Source organism: Palaemon carinicauda, chromosome 1 (assembly GCF_036898095.1).
Source record: "Palaemon carinicauda isolate YSFRI2023 chromosome 1, ASM3689809v2, whole genome shotgun sequence".
Taxonomy (NCBI): domain Eukaryota; kingdom Metazoa; phylum Arthropoda; class Malacostraca; order Decapoda; family Palaemonidae; genus Palaemon; species Palaemon carinicauda.
In genome coordinates this window covers 287,434,252-287,454,251 of record NC_090725.1, presented here as the reverse complement: position 1 = coordinate 287,454,251, position 20,000 = coordinate 287,434,252, and the positions used below count along the sequence as shown (strand labels likewise).

Sequence of the window (20,000 nt, the reverse complement as noted above, 5' to 3'; positions counted from 1 at the left end):
GGAAATTGTGGTATCAGGAAGACTTTATGGTAAAAGTTCTATTTAAAAAAAGAGAGAATGATATATTCAAAAGAGGAACTTTCTATGAATTTGGCTTCGTTCTGAAAGTTGGATGTTGCGCCAAGTATGAAAGTCGTTGTGTAGAGAAAACTTTAGAAAGTTTAGACCTATATGCATAGGCTAAAGTATGAATTTGAGCTTAAGGTGGGATTTACACACTGAGAAGGCCCTCATTACAGTATTGTTCTTTGATCAATTGTAAAATTGGTAGCATTAAAACATTATTAGAAGAAATCGTCGCCATGGATTTTTAGAGGATTACCGTATATTTTTTTTAAGGGTCAATTCAATTTAAATGACCTAAAGCAGATATCTTGAGTTTTTGGGAACCTTTAGATGCTTACATAAAGCCATGCCATAGAATAACGGAGTCTCTTTTTGATTTAAAATTGGCACACTGTTAGGCTATGTGTATTTAAAATTCACGAGACTAAAATTCAACCTATAAAATTATGGTAGGCCTCATAGCTGGTGATAAAAAGATGATATAAAAGAAGAAAAAGCATGCATCAAGAAATCCCGCTGAGATTTATGAATAGACCACGGTTCAGAATTCAGATATCTGGACTGTGAAATGAATAGGCCTACGGTAGCATAACGAATTTAACAAAACAACAACTTACATTAGTTTGGAAAATCGTACAAATAAACAGTCAGATTTATAATCCTTATAGATATGTGACTTGTTTTAAGCAGTTGGTTTTGCTGTGATAATGTGGGGAGTGGTGCAGTATGTAGGAACAACATATACAAAATTTCTTTGCAGAAGAAGAACTCGTCTTTTGGAGTACTCGGTAACTCGGATCTTCTGCTGCTGGTATGTAAACAAGGTAAGAAAATAGATTTTTTTTGGCTGTCAGATGTACCTATTATGGAAATTAATAATGTGCCATGCCTGTGAATATGACGTGATCAAGTTTGGGTAGGTTTCATTATGAAATGTAATTCATATTCGCATCATATGAATGTAAATAAAGTTAACCCCTCAAATTTCCCGCCATGAGGTGTAAAAAGTGTCAGGTCGAGTAGCTGATTTGCATTAGAATACCAAATAAAAACATTCATTTTGTTTCCACTTGATTCTTATAATGTTTTTATTTAGGATTTATTTTTATGTTCCTTAATTTATATATTATTTAAAGAGTGACAGTGGAACTATATATTTAGAAAAGCAATAGGCAATTAATGCATATATCAACTAGTTTTTATTTGAGCCCTCCTGAGTGATTTAAGTTCTTAATACAATCGTTGTGATAAGAACTGAGTTTCTTTGACACAATTGATTACTTCAGAAAGAATTAACGCTGAATTATTTTCGTTATTCTTCTTTTTATATGCGTATACTATATTAAATTGCTCTCTGATAATATCCATTACTTACAGAGTATTAAGTGATTTGCCCTTGGAATAGAATTGTTAATGTTTAATATAATCTGTTTCTACAATCAATAACGCGTATAGGCCTACAACTTACTAATCTACGTTTAAAGAAATAATAACGATCGTCAGCTGTTAAATTACTAGTAGAGGAAGATTCACAAACCACCGTTCGTTGAATGAAGTTTTTTCCTGTTCTGATTTCTGTAAGTCTTAGGTGTGAACCATTTTCTTGTAATCTTATTGGGGCAAAATCCCTCTCTGGTAGCCAAATTTTGATGGTGATAAATTTGTGTAAAGATTGTAGTACCTTCTACTGTACTTAAATCCTTCCCATGCACTGTAACCTCACCATCCCTGTGAGATAGCGAGTGTTGTTTTTGGGAGTTATAGGTCTACCTGCTGAGTCACCCGCAGCCATTGTCTGTTCCTCCCTGGTCCCAGCTTGATAGAGAGGGGTGTTTGTGGCTGATGTTCTGTATAAATGGTCAGTGTCTAGGATATTGTCCATTCCCTTCCATCGGCCATTCATGGGTGACCTTTAAACCAAAAAACTCTCCCTCGTAACTGACACACGCGTCCAACACCAAAAATCCAACGTGATTTTTTTTCCTCAGAAGTAGATTAATAATGAATTCATCTCATTAAGATATCTTTGACCTGATTCTATCTTCAGGTCGATCTCTCTCCCCCACCCCCTTGTCAAAATGGATCACCCTAGAGAATGACAACATGTCATTATTATTATTATTCTTATGACTTGCTTGGCTACAACCCTATTTGGAAAAGCAGGATGCTCTAAGGTCAGGGCCTCCAACAGGGAAAATAGCCCAGTGAGGAAAGGAAACTTAGGGAAGAATAAAATATTTCAAGAAGAGTAACGTTAAATTAAATATATCCTATATAAACTTTAAAAAACTTTAACACAACAAGAGGAAGAGAAATAAGATAGAACAGTGGGCCCGAATGTACCCTCAAGCAAGAGAACTCTAACCCAAGAGAGTGGAATACCATGATACAGAGGCTATGGCACTACCCAAGACTAGAGAACAATGGTTTGATTTTGGAGTGTCCTTCTCCTAGAAGAGCTGCTTACCATAGCTGAAGAGTCTCTTCTATCCTTACCAAGAGGATTGTAGCCACTGAACAATTACAGTGCAGTAGATAACCCCTCGGATTTAGAAGAATTGGTTGCTAATTTCAATGTTTTCAGATGCATGAGGACCGTGGAGAATATGTAATAAATAATAGACTAGATTACTCAGTGTGTGTGTGTGTGTGTAGGCAAAGGGAAAATGAACCGTAACCAGAGAGAATGATCCAATGTAGTACTGTCTGGCCAGTCAAATGGCCTCATAACTCTCTAGCGGTAGTACCTCGGCGGGTGGCTGGTGCCCTGGCCAACCTACTACCTATTCAGAATTGTGAAATATCAGTTTAGTATTATCGGGTTACAAGAAATAACAAATGTAATTACAAATAGGGAAAGTTGACCTTTTTGAAAAATATCATTGCCAAGTACAAGTGTTACATTTCAAATTCCCTAAATGCTTTAATGTCTGGCATATTGCAAGATGAATCTGCAACCAACCACCCATGCTTTAGTGATAGTGTGAATACCAACAGTCCAATAAAATGGCTCATACGCTAATATGTGGTCTAGCAGTAAACGGCTATGTAAAATTGAGTTTCCTCTTCAACAATAACTTTAGACTAACCACACCGAGCAATTATGCTTATTTATGGTTATAATACGCAAACGAAAGTAAGAAAAAAAAAAAAAAAAACTTAGAAGCATTCGCTTCTTTCGTTTTCCTAGAATTGATATCTTGAGAGCTGCTTGTATACAAGCATGTCGACGAACAAACAAGATCAATCCAGAACATGCTCTGATTATTAAAGGTCAAAATGGAAATGCAGGAGAAAACACAGCAATTGAAGAGGCAAACACTAGAAGCAAACCACAAAATAGAACGCCGGGTGTAAAGAAAACGTCTTATACCAGAGAAGAGCTGAAGGTGATATTTTAATTAATATTCACTGAAACTCAATTAGATGTGTTAATTGATAAAAAAAAAAAAAAAAAAAAAACTCATAATTGGTCTGTTAAAGATAATGTTTTGGGTCTCACTTTGCGAAGTTTAAGCCTCAGGTGATACAAATATTTAAGACAAAGGTATCCCTTTGCCATCTGGCTCCACACTTAACAATAGGCTAGAGGTTTCAATTGTGAGGCTGGATTATTAATGTCTGTATTGTGTTTAATAAAAGTGACAGGGGAAAGTTTATCATCAATGGAAAAAAATGTTATGTCCATGGATTGAATAAGTCCAGAAAAGCTTATTCTTACGATAAATCCGTAGATACTTTGTATAAACCTCATGATAAAGTGCAAGTTGTAACTGGAAGCAGCCAATATATGCGTTTGATAAATCAACCGTTTAGAAAATTCTTTTAGATCATTCTTTTAAATTCTTTTAAGGCAGCTATCATGTAGCTGCATTAGTGCATGGCTAGGGCTCGACCAATATCGGTGTCTGGAAAAAATTAGATAGCTGAATCCATCGCAAATTCTTTAAAAATCGATGTAAAGAGGGACTCTTGGCAGATGCGTCTCATCTGATCAAACTTATCTGGAACAATTTTGTCTAGTCGTGTTTCAAATCGCAAGATGGTAGTTATGTTTCAGATTCTCCCATTCGTGTAATGTGCAGTTAGAGGAAGACAGAATATGGGCTTCCATATGAAATAAATGAGTCCCTTTAATCTATTACGACAAGAGAAGCAGCTTATGAAACTGGCTCTGCAATTGCTATCCAGCATCATTGCAAGCACAATAACATATTTGGGCAAGAAAAGCCTGTTGAATATCAGCAATTGGAAGGAAACTGTAAACTTCATATGATTTCTTGTTCTGTTTTCAGTGACAAAATATTCCGAAATGCTTTTGGAATTGATTATTAATGAAATGGGGGAAAACAAGAGACTGATATCGGAAGTGATAGCAGAAGAATGTCTTCGATATATTAGAGGTTATATTGTAAAGAAGTTTGCATGAAGATCTCCAAACGAACAAGAAATTTCATTTAGGAAACGTCCCTACTTGACGTCTGCCGGACTGGGGTTCGAGTCACGCTCAAACTCCATAGTTTATTTAGTGTCTGCAACCTTACCACCCTTGTTAGCTAAGGATTGGGGGAGCATATAAGTCTACTTGCTGAGTCATACGCGGCCATTGCCTGGCCCTCCCTGGTCCTATCCTGGGCGCTACATATGGTCAGTAACTAGGGCATTATCCTGCTAACTAGGACAATATCCCTGTCCCTAGCCTCTGCCGTTCATTAATGGCCTTTAAATAGTGGCGGACCTCATGCCCCTCTGGTTATTTCATGTCTCAGTTATCGATCTTGCGAGATTTTCATATGCCCATGGTGAAACATTAAGAGAAAGTAAAGACTGCATAAAACATCTAATTTCAGAACTGGAATTATCAGATGATGTTCCCAAAGGTGTGATAGCATTTTTGCTAAAGTTGCTGTGTTCTTTAGGATGAGTTATTTGAATAAAGCTAAAAGCTATTGCAATAAATAAGAAGAAAAAAATGAAAGTTTACAAAATTGGGAATATAATTTAAATTCCTCTGCTCAGTACTAAGGCTTTCTTTAATGATCGGATTATTATTTACTTATAACCAAAATAACCAATATGCAAGTTTTAAAAGAAGCTTAAGTTTTACTATTTTCTCTTACAACGCTGCTGATTTTAGGGAAGACCATCCGATAAGGAAGATGGTGGAAATGGGACTACTTAGTGGGAGAACGTTAGATAGACCAAAATTGCGATGGATTGACTATGAAAAGAGATATGAGGGAGTTGGGATTGAGCAAGGAAATGGAAGAATGTATTAAACAATTACATAGACCTAGAATAGGGACTAGTTTTTAGAGAAAGAAGAAGAATGCATTCTTGGAAGATCGGATATCGTTAGGAGCTGTCTTCCTGATTATCATCTTTTACATTGGAAACTCGTTCTGAAATTTTGTTGGTGACCTTTTGGGAATTCCTCGTTTTCTGTCGTCATCTTAGTCGTAAATCATACAGACATAAATCTCAGGCATGTATTACTTTAACAATTCGTGTAAATTTCTTTTTTGTGAACTGTAAGTATTCTATGAATCTTGTAAAACGTAAATATTATTATTTTTAAATATGGTTATTGTTGTTTGCTGGCTATTATTTTCTTTCGCTGTTACTGTTTTTGCTATTTTCATACTGAATTAATTAATAAGGGAATAAGAAATTAAAGTAGATTTTACATAAACTACGTCTTTGTACATCAGATCGTAACAACCTTAGAAAATTTAACAGAAATTTTGTATTTTCCATCAAAGATCAAATGTAAATTTTATAATGTCTACTTCTGTATTAATGATTGTAAGTCTTTATCAGAATCTTTTATTTCATTATTACAATTCTCAAGATTGCAGTTCGAGTCCTCTTGCTCGGATCCCAACCGTAAAAAACAATTTCTCTAAAGCCCGAAAAACTCATAATAATGATAGTTCCACTTTCTGGGAGTGATCCAAGCAAGGATAATACTTAGAGGTACAGTTGGCTTCATTAATTCCGATACACTGGCGTCTCCTTAGCTTCCCAAGAAGTGTACCGGAATTAATGGAGCCAACTGTACATTTTAGGCATGACCTGTAGGTCTATTCTGTAATTCCAAAATCTGATATTATATGGATATGTATTTTAGTAGTTAGGGTTCGCCCATGACCAGAAAGTAAAATCCTCCAGTTTGATTAAAGTGTGTTGTCCAATTTTAGAGGAAAGCAGTGGATATCATTTTATGGTTTGTCAAGGGTTCGTTTAGCGTCATTAATTAAAGAAAAACTGATTCGTGTTAGATATAGTATACTAGTGTAAACGACCCGTCAAGAATGACGGCTAAATATTTAGGTAGATATGCACGCGCACACATATTCAACCTCCTTCCTACCTCCCTCCCACTTTCCTAACTTCTGTACAACATGGCAGTTGTAGTTTCCGAATGTACATCTTGGAGTATCCCCTACGCGATGGACGTTAAGTGACCGAGTAGTTATACGTCTGGTAATGCCGCTCAGCGTGACCGGAAAGAAATATATCTATTGCCTTCACCTGATTGTAACTCGAGATGTGTTTCGTCATTACAATTTTTATTTTTTATTATCTTGAGAGAAGATTTGGCAGATACGATTACAGTAATCTTATGTTTATAATAGTTTATGCAATGACTGGTGCTTAGTCCACATGGTTTCATAACCATCAAATCAAGTCAAATGTCTAAACTTTACAGTTAAAGCACCATATATATATATATATATATATATATATATATATATATATATATATATATATATGTGTGTGTGTGTGTGTGTGTGTGTGTGTGTGTGTGTGTGTGAAAATATCAACCACGAATTTAATTTAACATGTAATTTTAACCTTTGGAATATATCCACTGATAATTTTTCTATGATAAATTTTCCGTGGCTATAAATTCCCAAGAGTAAAATTCAGTATTAAATCTCGTCCGTGGTTGATATTTATATCCATAGAGGTCACGTATATTAATGACAAATGATCATATATATATATATATATATATATATATATATATATATATATATATATATATATATATATATATATATATATATATATATATATATATATATATATGCGTAGTCTATGCCTACTTGTGTGCTTACTAAAACCTCTTCTTGGAATGAAGTTGTACTGTATTATCAGATCTGTCTAAGAAAGAAAAATATGATCCAATGATAACATAAAGTGCCCTGCCCATGGGAGAACATTGCCCTAAATAGCATTAACATGGTTTCTGTTTTTCAAACAAGGATGTTTATCTGACCTCTGACACCTCTCGAAAAGGGCCTTAATGGTCCTCAAAAATCGACCATCGATAGGCGGGTCCTATATCCTGTTTACGAAAGAGCTCTATCTCTTCCAAGATGCTGTCAGCCAAATGTAGTTAAACTTAAGTAACCCTATCAAGCTGAACTTTGGTTGGTATATTTAGAAATACAACTGTTTAGAAGAAATTATAATAATAATGCTAATAATCAAGAAGTTTGAGTAAACAGTTTGGGGAAGTTTATTCATTTTACTTTCGACAGATTTTCAAAATATTTTTTTTTTCATTATACACTATAGGTATCATCTTTACATGGAATATATTGAAATGCATTTATCCTTTTCGCTTTGTTAGCCATACCTCCTACTTCAACTCATAGGGCAAATCACCCAAAAGGGAAAATATTAGATTTCCTAACCTTTTATAATCTGTATTTTCACCATTTAAACAATAATTTTTACAATTGCGAAGTTACAGAACTGTTGTTTTCCTTTTTATAATATCACCATTTAAACATTTTTTTTTTTTTCAATTGCGAAGTTACAGAACTTTTATTAATTTTTTCCTTCCTGCAACAGTTGTGATATCTTTTATAATACTGTATTACCATTTAAACAATATTTTTTTTTACAACTGTGAAGTTACAGAACTTATATTCATTTTTTTCCTTCCTGTAACAGATGTGATATCTAATTCTTCTTTCTATCAAATCAAACGATGTGCGCCAGCGAACACGAGACTCGCCTTCAGATAAGGCGTTGCTTCAGCAATGATGGCTTTGGCTTCGGAAAGAGTATCCGAGTGATCTAGTTGAAGGTCATCGCTGCTTGTGCTTGTTTCCGCATCTTCTTTGCTTTGCGGATTCTTCGCTGATAAGATATTATCGCTGTTGTCTGAAATGATAAGAATAAAAATTGCGTAAAATATATTTATGTGTGTGTATATATATACATTATATATATATATATATATATATATATATATATATATATATATATATATATATATATATATAAATATATGTGTGTGTGTGTGTGTGTATTCAAATAAGCCATATATTTTAATGCATTAATGTTTGGAATCTCTTATCGACCTCGAGATCAAAGTCCCAAGGCGAAATCACTCAAAGACAATAGCCTCTGACCGGCCGTGAATCAAACCCTGGTCTAAATGTGTAAATTTTATCATTTATATATATATATATATATATATATATATATATATATATATATATATATATATATATATATATATATATATATATATATACACACAGAGAGAGAGAGAGAGCATCAAGAAAATATAAATTGTGATTTTTTATTATGGTTATTGACATGTTTACCAATCGTAAACTACCCATCATATATAATCCTTCAATCACTATTAACTGGTACATTTTTTTCGATTAGTTTCCATTAAAAATATCGCTCGCTCGAAAAGACAATTACTAATTTGCCAACAACACCTTGAACAGTGGGCTGTATACATTTATTAAGGCTTCCAGTAGGTCTCACTTTTTAACCTTCTACTTTCTCTTCATTTCATTGTCGAACCTCTTTCTAGCTTTAGCCTTACGTTGTGATTACAAGGTTTTCCTTAAGTTAATTTCGGAGCTGAAAGGCAATTCTGGCCATATGGGGAAAATTCTTGAATCTGATCCAATTAGCGCAAGGCATAGGGTTCAAATTCATAAATCTAATCTAATGAGTGCAAGCCATATAATTCAAATTCACAAATTAATCCAATCATCGTAAGTCATGTGGTTCAAATTCTTGAATCTAATCTAATCAGGGCAAGCCAAATGGTTCAAATTCTTAAATCTAATCCAATCAGGGCAAGCCATATGGATCAAATTCATAAATACAATCCAATTATTGCTCTTACATCATATATACATCGTTGCTTTCTTTGGTCTTGACTGGGGAATGATATATTTGTTTGTTTAACGTATTGCTTTCCTGGTTACGGTTTTGGAAGAAGAAGCAAATACACAGAGGATGTCTGTGTAGAGACAAGGCTTCTTTAAGGATGAACTCCGGACATCACAACTCTGTCGTTATAAATATGGTTTTGTATAATTTTGTTCCCGTGTAATTCCTTTATTTATCATTATCACCAGCGTTGGATATAACTAGTCCACTGCAAGACAAAGGCCTCAGAGATGACATTCCACTCCTGTCTTTCTAGGCCAGTTTATACCCGAAAATTTTCTTAGTTCGTCAATCCATCATGGTGTTCTCTACCTTCCCCTGCTTCTTTTGCAATTTCTAGAGACCCATTCTTTTACTCTTAATGTCCATCTATTATTTGTCATTCTCATTAAATGTCCTGAGCATGTCCATTTCTTTTTCTTGCATCTTGTAAGAATATCCTCTACTTTAGTTTTCTCTTGTATCCATGTAGCTCTTTTTCTGTCTCCTAATATTATTCCTGACATTATTCTATCCATAGATTTTTGAGTTGTAATTATATCTTATATTCTAAGGCTTTAGTTTCCGATGCATAAGTTAATACTGGTAGGAACATGTTATATGCAGATTAGATTTTATGTGTATTGTTATAAGACCTCTGATGAAAGTTATTTTTATTCATTACATGGTAATGTAAAGATAAAAAAACCATTGCAGCAATTTGTAAGTCAAAGATGTCAGTGACTTCTAGAACAAGATCATCTGGATATTTCTTATAACTTATATCAGAGAAAACGGGTCCGATATAAAAAGGACAACGACGAGTTCGAGAGGAGAGACATATTTTGTTTTCCTCCAAGTTTATATTGCTAAATTTCTTCAATTATTTAAATAGTGCTGATATAGTTTATTTCAAGGAATATCATCAGACTCTGTGTTCCTGTTTTATCAGCTTTTATAACAAACAACGTTCTGGAAAACCCTGAGTTTCTTCGTCTTCTGTATCTCACTTCATACAAACTTATTTAAAGCAAAGGCTTACATCACCATACGTTTTTTTTTTTCGTAAATTATTATTAAATTGGTGGGGCGGGCGTGAGTATTGTAAATACTTATATTTAATCATAAATATAGTTATTGTTAATGTTTGCTAGCTATTATATTCTTTCACTGTTACTATTTTGCTATTTTCTTTGCTTAATCATTCATGAAGGGAATAAGACATTAAAGTAGATTTTACATAATCTACGTTGTGTAATAGCTGAGCGTAACAGACCATCTGATTAAATATTTTTCTATTTAGGGAAAGTGGCGTTATACTTTTCATAATGTTATTTTTTACTATAAAATGAATTTTTTAACATACTTACCTGGTTATATATATAGCTGACGTCAGAGACGTAAGCTTTATATATAACTACCAGGTAAGTCTTATGATTAAAAATCTTATTTTATTTACCGAAAGCTCTTCATCCCATGCTTATCGTTCTTTTAATTTCGGTCTCATGTCCCGGGGAAGTACTTACTGTCTCTCCTAGGTACTTTATGTTTATTCATAAACAATCTCCAGAGATTCGTCCATAACCCTTATTTCTTGTCTGCATTTTCATTGAACATTATCTTAGTTTTACTCATTAATTTTCAGCCCTACATTTCTGCTTTTTCTATCCAAATTTTTATCTTCTTTTGCCTTTCCTCCCATGATTCACTAAACACAACTATGTCATCTGCAAATCTAAGTTGTGAAGGTATTTTCCATCAATGATAATTCCTACAGTTTACCAATCTAAATTCTTAAAAACTTTTAGGCACGCTGAGAATAATCTAGGAGAGATGGGGTCTCCCTGCCTAACTCCTTTCTCAATTGAGTTTTTTTTTCTCATTATATGTAGTTTTAAGATTGGGGTACTTCCCGTATAGATAGCTTCAAGTTTTCTAACATAGGAATCATCTATTCCTTGTCTTTGCAAGCTTTCATTATATATGCAGTATATATATATATATATATATATATATATATATATATATAGAGAGAGAGAGAGAGAGAGAGAGAGAGAGAGAGAGAGAGAGAGAGAGAGAGAGAGAGAGAGAGAGAGAGAGATACAAATATATATTTATATATATTGTGTGTGAAGAAAGAATAATAAGTAGGTTTGTCTTTTAGATTATGGACTATAAAATAGTCCTCATTATTGCTGTCATTTTTTTCCTTGTCCTGTTATCACTGACAACTATATTAGGGCCATTTTCAATGGCATACATGTTGTTAGCCTCATAGATGCTTTGGTGTAGGACTATTTAACGTTTGCCACCTTTCATAGTTTTTATTTTTATTTTATATAGGTATATGACCGGTATTAATTTCATATGATTATCGATTTATACAAGAATCTAGACCAATCTTCAGGAAATTATTATTATTATCATTATTATTATTATCATTATTACTATCATAAGCTAAGTTACAGCCCTAGTTAGAATCTCAGGATGATATAAGCCCAAGGGCTCCAACAGGGAAAACTAGCCCAGTGAGGAAAGAAAGCCAGAAAATATATAAACTATAGAAGAGAAGTAACGAACAATTAAAATAAAATATTTTAAGAACAGTAACAGCATTGAATCAGATCTTTCATTCATAAATATAAAAAACTTATAGTAGAAAAATAGTTCTAATAAGGATACATTGCTAAGATATTAGAGAAGGAAATATAATAAATAAAGACATACCTTTTTGTTGCAGAATTAGTTCTGGTAACAACTTCGAAGTGGTTGATGTAACGAAATGCAAGCATGTTGTCTCGTCGGCTTCTCTTTGTCTTCCGAGGCTATAAACGTCTTGAACCTCGTCTGCCTTCATACTCAGCCTAAGGAGAAATAGTGACGGGTTTGAAGAGAAGTTGGAAGTTGAATTAATCTAAAGAAGATAAATAAGTGGATGTCTGGTGAGAGGTGAGTTAATTATAGTACTTTAACTTATTTTTATTTTGTAGTTTATGCAGACACGTGCACTGTTATAGGACTATCCGATGAAAGAGAGCTAGGTTATATTTTCATCTCTTACATAATTTGTGATTTTAATATTTCATAATTAATTACGATGGTACATATAAAGGCTGTCAAAAACTTTCCTATAAGTGTTATTTTTAACTCTGCAATAATCTCTTATGAGTCACAGGTAGATTAGGAGCATTTTTTTAGATCACTATAATCAGAATATAATCATTTCGATAAATTATGACGAATTATATGAAATAGGATTATTAAACAAATGCGAACGGCGATTGACATAGAAAAGAACTTCACTTGATATTATAAGCAAATAAATTGCTATCGAATTATCTAGAGGAAAACGGAAAGTCACAGTCATATATTTGATTATCATTGTCAGAAATGTTTCTATGAGAACTTACGCACATTTTCCCCTCTGGACTATACCAGCAGAAGTCTCTCATCAATCTCGTTGCCTACGCCAACTTACTTTCACACAAACCCTCTTTTTTAATATATACTAATTATAGGCCTATTCTTCTCAAGAGATGCCACCTTATTTTACCTTTTCAATATTTGATACCTTTCTCTCTTCTCTTCCATAATTTATCTTTCAATCTACCACCTTGTGTTAAGTACTCCAAATGCATTAAAGATAATCGCCAAATGATTATTTATTCGTTAAAGATAACATTCACTATTTCATCCTCTGGGGTTCCACATCTTCTCGTAACCATTTAAAGTCTTCCATCAATTTCTGCAGCTTCTCTTCACAGTCACCAGTTAATGGAATATCTTCTGTGTATATTTATTGGTTATTTCCTCATACACCTTTGTACCAAATTCCATTCCTATAGAATGTTTCTTTTCATCTTATGTGCATTAGACACTCTTGTATGTGTGTGTGTGAGTGTGTGTGTGTGTGCGTGCGTGTGTTATGCATTTATAGAATATGCACTCTGAATTCCTCAATAGCGTTTAAACTTTAGCCTCGAGTTCCACTTTAGATTAAACGTTAAAAAAAGAAACGTGGTTACCTAATTAGGTTTTACTAATGCGATTCAAAGTGATGCTGTAAGAATTTGAATTAAAATACAAAAGTTATTCGGCCCAATAATACAGGGGAGAAATAATGTCTCACTTAGCAAAGAATTCTAAAGATGGTCTGCCGCCATTGCTGACGTTTGACGTGAGACCTAGAAACTTCATGTCTTGCAGTTTCTCTTTACTTATTCCAAGTTCATCTTCCACCTCCTGTGCTGCAGAGTTCCAGATCTGGAAATAATAAGCAAGTGTTGAATAGTTCAGTCTTTGACATGCAGCAATTATTTTTCTAAAGTATGTGGTTTTCTAACATGAATTATTAGTTTTCTTATAACAGCAAAATACTGATATATATATATATATATATATATATATATATATATATATATATATATATATATATATATATATATATATATATATATATATATATATATATATATGTGTGTGTGTGTGTGTGTGTGTGTGTGTGTGTGTGTGTGTGTAGAAATTATTCCCAAATGGTACCGGTAAGATAAATAATTTAAACGATGAAGAAAAGAACTTAATAAGCTTTAGAAGTAGTAGAAATAAATAGCATTGAGAGATTATTCTATTTTATCATTATACATAGGCCTAGGAATAAGCCTAATTGATATCCAATTTTTTTCTCCCTAAAATCAATTACACGGATTTTATCTAATGCGTTTTCTGTGTAGAAAGTCTCCATCATAACACCAAACGCAAAATTTGAGATGTATTTCGTAAAACGCACCTCGTCCATGACGGCGTCGTTCACCCCAAGGTGACCTTCTATTTCGGGTTTAGGTTTTCCTTCGGGTGTCAGGACCTGGTCTGGTTCCGGATGCCCTCCCGGCCTGTCCAACATGCCCGGGTATTCGCCAGTCCACGATGCCCGCCGGGTAACAACCAAGCAATCATCGCTCGTCATAAGAAGAATGCCAACGCCTACCAGGTTTCAGGTTGGAGAGAAAAAAAGAAGATAAAAACTGCTTTTAAAGAAATGCGTTTTAACTTTTCTGTGAATTTCACCAGGCACACAAGCGTAAACTACTGAAAGGCAGATTTTTTTTTTTGCTAGAACAATGGTTTACAATTAGATTTCATCGTAATTACGTAATTATTCAAATAAGCACAAAGCATGAAAAAACGTAATTGTTCATTATATACTTCAATGAATGTAAAATTTTAGGAAAGCTTAATTGTTCATTATAAACCTTAATTAATAAACACAAAATGTGGAAAAAAATTAATTGTTCACTACATACTTCAAGGAAAAGATATTCGTGCTACAATTACCAATAGCCATGGACATATACGATTGGGAGTCGCCAAAATCCTCCAATCCTTTCTCTTGAATTATTTGGCGATTCGAAGCAAGATTGGTGCCACAAAGATCTTTATAATTCGTAAGACCAACATCCAAGACCCAACATTCTTCCGCTAGATACCATCGACTCAGTCTGAATTTTGATGCATTGTACAAACGTGAATTCTTCGACGTTTTCTCCTTCCAAACGTTATTAATTTGCTCATCAATATCTAGAGTAGTTCTCCTTGCAAACGTTTCTTTGTTGAAGTTTGTTTTCAGGTGTGGTCGAGAGAGGGCACCACTTATCGGTCTGAAGAGAATTATATTTTCTAATCTTTTTTCACTGTATTTCATTATATCCATATTCGTAAACGTGTAAGCTTTCGTATCTTATATCACTGTGTCACCATGAGTAAACACATTCAGAATAAGTAATCACACATGGATTTACCGTCAAATAAAGACAAAAATAGCTCTTTAAAATGTAAACACAATGTTCCCGTCTATATTTGTCAGTTTGCCACGAAACTAATGAAGGTTAGATTGGCGGGTGAATCAAAATCTCAATAATGGCTTTGCAAACCTGGTTATATTTTTACAAAGTGCCTTTGTAAAATTATCAGTCAACCAACATTACAAGTATACAAATTACAAGTATACTTTTTTCCTTCATTCAAAAATTATCCATTGACGAGGAAAATCATAAACAATGTCTTGCAGTAGCACGATTTCTGTAAGGTGGAGAAATGCATTTTACCTTGTGATTATGTAATTGCAGGTAATCATAAATTTATTTTTCATTGACTCATTTAACATTATGAAGTATATTCCTTTATAGAAACACATCTCCATGAAGTTTATTATTAAAGGAATTGATATTTATCAGCCCAAAGCAGAAATAATGACACATACGCAACGCTAAATAGAGTTCGCTGAACTCAACGCCCACTATTTCACCAAAGTGGGACACCAGTCGAGACTCGAGACAAGAAACACGTAGTCAGTGCACATTCAACCTTGAATAGCATATTGAGTTCCGATCGACACAGACGCTTGAAGGTCGAATAAAAGCAACCTCATTTTTTGGTGCCTGATTGATATTTTAATAGGAATAAATCTATTTGACAATTTCGATAATAGATTTTAAATTATTTTATAATCTGACGCCGTTGCCATTCTGACTTTATTGGAACCCAGATTCCTGAAATCTTTCCCAGAATCTTCAGTGCCAACAACGCTTGGCATTAACTGGTGGTCACCCATCCAAGTATTGACCAAGGCTAGAGTTACGAAATATTGCACATATATTCTTTTCTTATCTGAGATGTTTTTGATATTAAAATAGAACATATTCAAGTCTTGGCTTTTTTTTTATCGAAAATATGTCAGGGTCACTACTGAGTCATTCGGATCATGCTTCCAATGTCATTGTGCAAACTGAATGCTTTAATTACTTGCCCTTATTAACCAAAGCTTAAAAATGCATTTGCCACACCAGGTGTATAATCAAGCTATTTATCATCATTACTGTTATTATTATTGTTGTTTTTGTTGATGATGCTGTAGTTATTATTATTAGAAAAATATGAATGAATAGCCATTAACGTTTTATCTAAAACTAGATAGCTAACTGTCCTCATTCTTCTTCCACCCATCTTTCATATCAACTAATAAAAAAGATTTGGGATACGCAATAAATCTTCCACAAATATAACGAACAAATAAAAACAACTCGGTAAAACAAAGTGCCGGAATAAATACCGCAGCACATGAGACAGCTCGGAATGTTTGTTTTGTCATCGTTTGTTATGTCATACAAGGAGACAGGGAAAAAAGAGACCTTACGATTTCGCTGTGTCAGTTACCAAGTCATACCCGGGTTTCAGAGTCACTGGGGAAGAAAACGGTAACACGTTTGGTCTTCTTCTTCTTCTTCTTCTTCTTCTTCTTCTTCTTCTTCTTCTTCTTCTTCTTCTTCTTCTTCTTCTTCTTCTTGTGTTCATGACGACAGGTGTTTTCTTCTTCATTAACCTGTTAACGTATTTAGAAATCTTCCCTTGAAATCGCCTGTTGGCGTAAGGAAGAAAAAAAAATACCATATCGTGTATACTTAAAGATATATTTTCTAATATATGTTGAAGGGTATTCTGATATTATATAGGCCTATGCGCGCTTTTCATGCCTTATAGCTTATTATAGCCTATAATTATCTTATACGCAATATGTTAGCATGCAGAATATGTAGTTTTGGCTATCATATTTATACATGAAGTCCAAATAGAAAAATGGATCTCATATCTATCATATTATGGGTGGTGCCTCCAATGGTTTCTTTAATAATGGAGGAACCTTTTGTCAATTCGGACTATTTTGCGTACAGCTTATTTGATGAATTCAGTCACATGTAAATGACAATGGTTGCAAACATTTACACAGGAAAGTGAAATATTTTAGTAGTAATATATGAATTTAAATGAACCGGATCTATATTCTGCATTCCCAATAGATTTTAATGGCCCCATTCAAAAACTCCTTTACAGTTATTTTTGTTTCTTAATAGTATTTGACGTCAACTACCAAAGTGAAGGTAAACTGTGTAATGACCCCGTAGTAATAGGTTGGAAAGGGTACCAGCTACCCGTTGAGGTAATACCGCTAGAGCGTTATTGGGTCCTTTGAGTGGCTAGACAGTACTACATTGATTGCATCCCTCTCTCTGGTTACGGCTTATTTAATTTTTCCCTACATATGCACCAAATATTATAGCCTATTCTTTCTACACTCTCCTCTGTCCTCATACACCTGACGACACTGAAATTACCAAACAATTCTTCTCCACTCAAGGGGTTAATCATTGCCCTGTGATTGTTCAGTGGCTACTTTCATCTTGGTAAGAGTAGACTAGATTCTTTAACTATGGTAAGGATCTCTTCTAGAAAAAAGGACACTCCAAAATCAAACCATTGTTTTTTTAGTCTTGGGAAGTACCATAACCTCTCTATCATGGCCTTCCACTGTCTTGGATTAGAGTTCTCTTGCTTGAAGGTACACTCAGGCGCATTATTCTATCTTATTCCTCTTCCACCTGTTTCTTTTTTAAGTTTTATTGATTATATATAAAAGATATAATTTAATGTTGTCACTGTTCTTCTTATATCTTATGATGATTGTTAATTACTTGTCTTGTTGTTTGTCTATTTTCTTGTTTCCTTTCTTTACTGGGGTATTTCTCTCTGTTGGAACCCTTGGCTTTATACCATCTTGCTTTTCCAACTAGGCTTATAATTTAGCTTGTAATAATAATAATAATAATAATAATAATAATAATAATAATAATAATAATAATAATAATAATATATTCAAGTGAATTATTCTTTCGTAAATGCCCCTTGTAAACAACCCACGCTATAAACTATATAACAATAGCTCGAGGAGATATGGGTTGAGCGACTGCTTCTCAAAAGGGCCTCGAGTATCAATGGATCCTCTCTCTCTCTCTCTCTCTCTCTCTCTCTCTCTCTCTCTCTCTCTCAAACACAGAAGTCGTGAGAGCGGAACACCAATGCCTTCTACAGTCCTTGCATCATTCGACTGCATCGTGCATACTGGTCATGCATTCTATATATTAGGTCGACATGTCTGTCTGTCTTTCTAACTTCTTTTCCGGTTTTCCTATTCAGTTGTCTCATGACTTCTAATACGTACATATATTTTAAAGTAATTTTCTTTCACCCTTTGTCTGCACTTTTTTTCTTCTTCTTTTTTGTAACACTCATTCTAGGACGAGTAGCCTACATTTTATTTTCACTTCACATATTTGGGAAAACACTTCTCCACTTTAAGAATTTGAATTACAAATTAATAGTCCTATAAAACGTTTCTACCATTTGCCTATTATTATTATTATTATTATTATTATTATTATTATTATTATTATTATTATTACTCGCTATCATACGTCTTCTCTCAACCACATTTTAAGCTTGCGCCCTTCGTGTGCATTTCCGGATACCTAAACAGGAAAATCTTCCAGGTTTAATTCTCTCCTGACAGTTGTGTTCCCAGTATTTGTACCGAAGGGCTATCATGGGTCTTTTCACCTTACATTAACACCATCTCTTATCAACGTTAAGTCACATCTTAGATGTTCTGTTCATAATTGTTTCATCAGATAAGACATTGTCCACTGTAATAGATCTGTGGTTTATTTATACAATAATTTGTTTTTTTTTTAATTGAAATTAATAATTATTTTACAAGTTCATTCCCCGCGGGCTTCAAGTATACTGTATAATGAAAATTACTAATCTATAGATATTCACTTGCACTCAGTAAAAAAAATATAAAGAAGTTTCTGTTTGAAATTATACCTGTAGAAAATTCATGTAGATAACACACACACACACACACACACACACATATATATATATATATATATATGTATATATATACATATATATATACATATATATATGTATATATATATATATATATATATGTATATATATATATATATATATGCTTATCTGTGTAATATGTTATGTGTTACTTTGAAGAGAAACTTCATATTTTTATACAACTTATTGTCAGTAATTTTCCTCTCAAGAGTAATTTTATAGTAATCATGCGAAATTTCTTGCCATTATTATATATGCAGAAGCATATTCTATTTTAAGCATACTGTAGGTCTGCTATAAATGAAGTACCGAGACTAAAAAAAAAAAATGCTAAAGCTAGTAGAAATATCACAGTATTATTATTATTATTATTATTATTATTATTATTATTATTATTATTATTATTATTATTGTTGTTGTTATTATTATTGTTACTAGCCAAGCTACAACCCTAGTTGGAAAAGAAAGATGCTATAAGGCCAAGGGCTCCAACAGGGAAAAATAACCCAGTGAGGAAAGGAAATAAGGAAATAAATAAATGATGAGAATAAATTAACAATATATCATTCTAAAAACAGTAACAGCGTCAAAACAGATATTTCCTATATAAACTATTAACAACGTCAAAAACAGATATGTCATACATAAACAAAAAAAAGACTCATGTCAGCCTGGTCAACATAAAAACATTTGCTCCAACTTTGAACAGTATCCTTGTATATCTGATCCCTTTGCAAGATTACGGTGAATTTAGTGTTCTTGACAATCAATATCATAAGCAAAAAGATCTCTAAACTAGCGTTGGCAGCTGCTGACTTGCAACCTGTCCTTGTGCTGTTCGTATTGACGTATGCTGACCTACGTTGATAACAACGATGACGTCAGCACCAAGAGGAAAGGAAAGTGCAAGCGAGGGGTTATCCAGTTCTATCGCTCATGTTTTCATGACTGAATTATTATATATTATTATTATTATTATTATTATTATTATTACT

At 33.5% G+C, this 20,000-nt stretch overlaps 2 protein-coding genes across 2 annotated transcripts in view; both read right to left on the bottom strand.

Annotated features, from left to right (window-relative positions):
• Positions 1–7,984: 7,984 nt before the first annotated feature.
• LOC137645071 (uridine diphosphate glucose pyrophosphatase NUDT22-like) lies at positions 7,985–15,256 on the bottom strand. The gene is made up of 5 exons (XM_068377926.1): positions 14,596–15,256; positions 14,051–14,244; positions 13,394–13,527; positions 11,992–12,128; positions 7,985–8,247 (listed from the first exon to the last, which is right to left on the bottom strand). The coding sequence occupies exons 1-5, from the start codon at positions 14,969–14,971 to the stop codon at positions 8,060–8,062; spliced, it is 1,029 nt and encodes a 342-aa protein (XP_068234027.1). The 5' UTR covers positions 14,972–15,256; the 3' UTR covers positions 7,985–8,059.
• Positions 15,257–16,477: 1,221 nt separating this feature from the next.
• The window catches only part of LOC137639545 (protein SREK1IP1-like), a 9,630-nt gene continuing 6,107 nt past the window's right edge, over positions 16,478–20,000 (bottom strand). Inside the window, exon 2 of the mRNA XM_068371815.1 lies at positions 16,478–16,639. Coding sequence (XP_068227916.1) covers positions 16,478–16,639 — 162 coding nt within the window. The remainder of the gene's footprint in view (positions 16,640–20,000) is intronic.

Excerpts from the sequence above, each read along its gene's own strand:
- LOC137645071 (XM_068377926.1), bottom strand. The coding sequence starts at position 14,971 with ATGGATATAATGAAATACAGTGAAAAAAGATTAGAAAATATAATTCTC. Across the intron at positions 14,245-14,595 it reads GTATATGTCCATGGCTATTG|GCGTTGGCATTCTTCTTATG; the intron begins GTAATTGTAGCA and ends GAAACCTGGTAG. Across the intron at positions 13,528-14,050 it reads ACGACGCCGTCATGGACGAG|ATCTGGAACTCTGCAGCACA; the intron begins GTGCGTTTTACG and ends TATTATTTCCAG.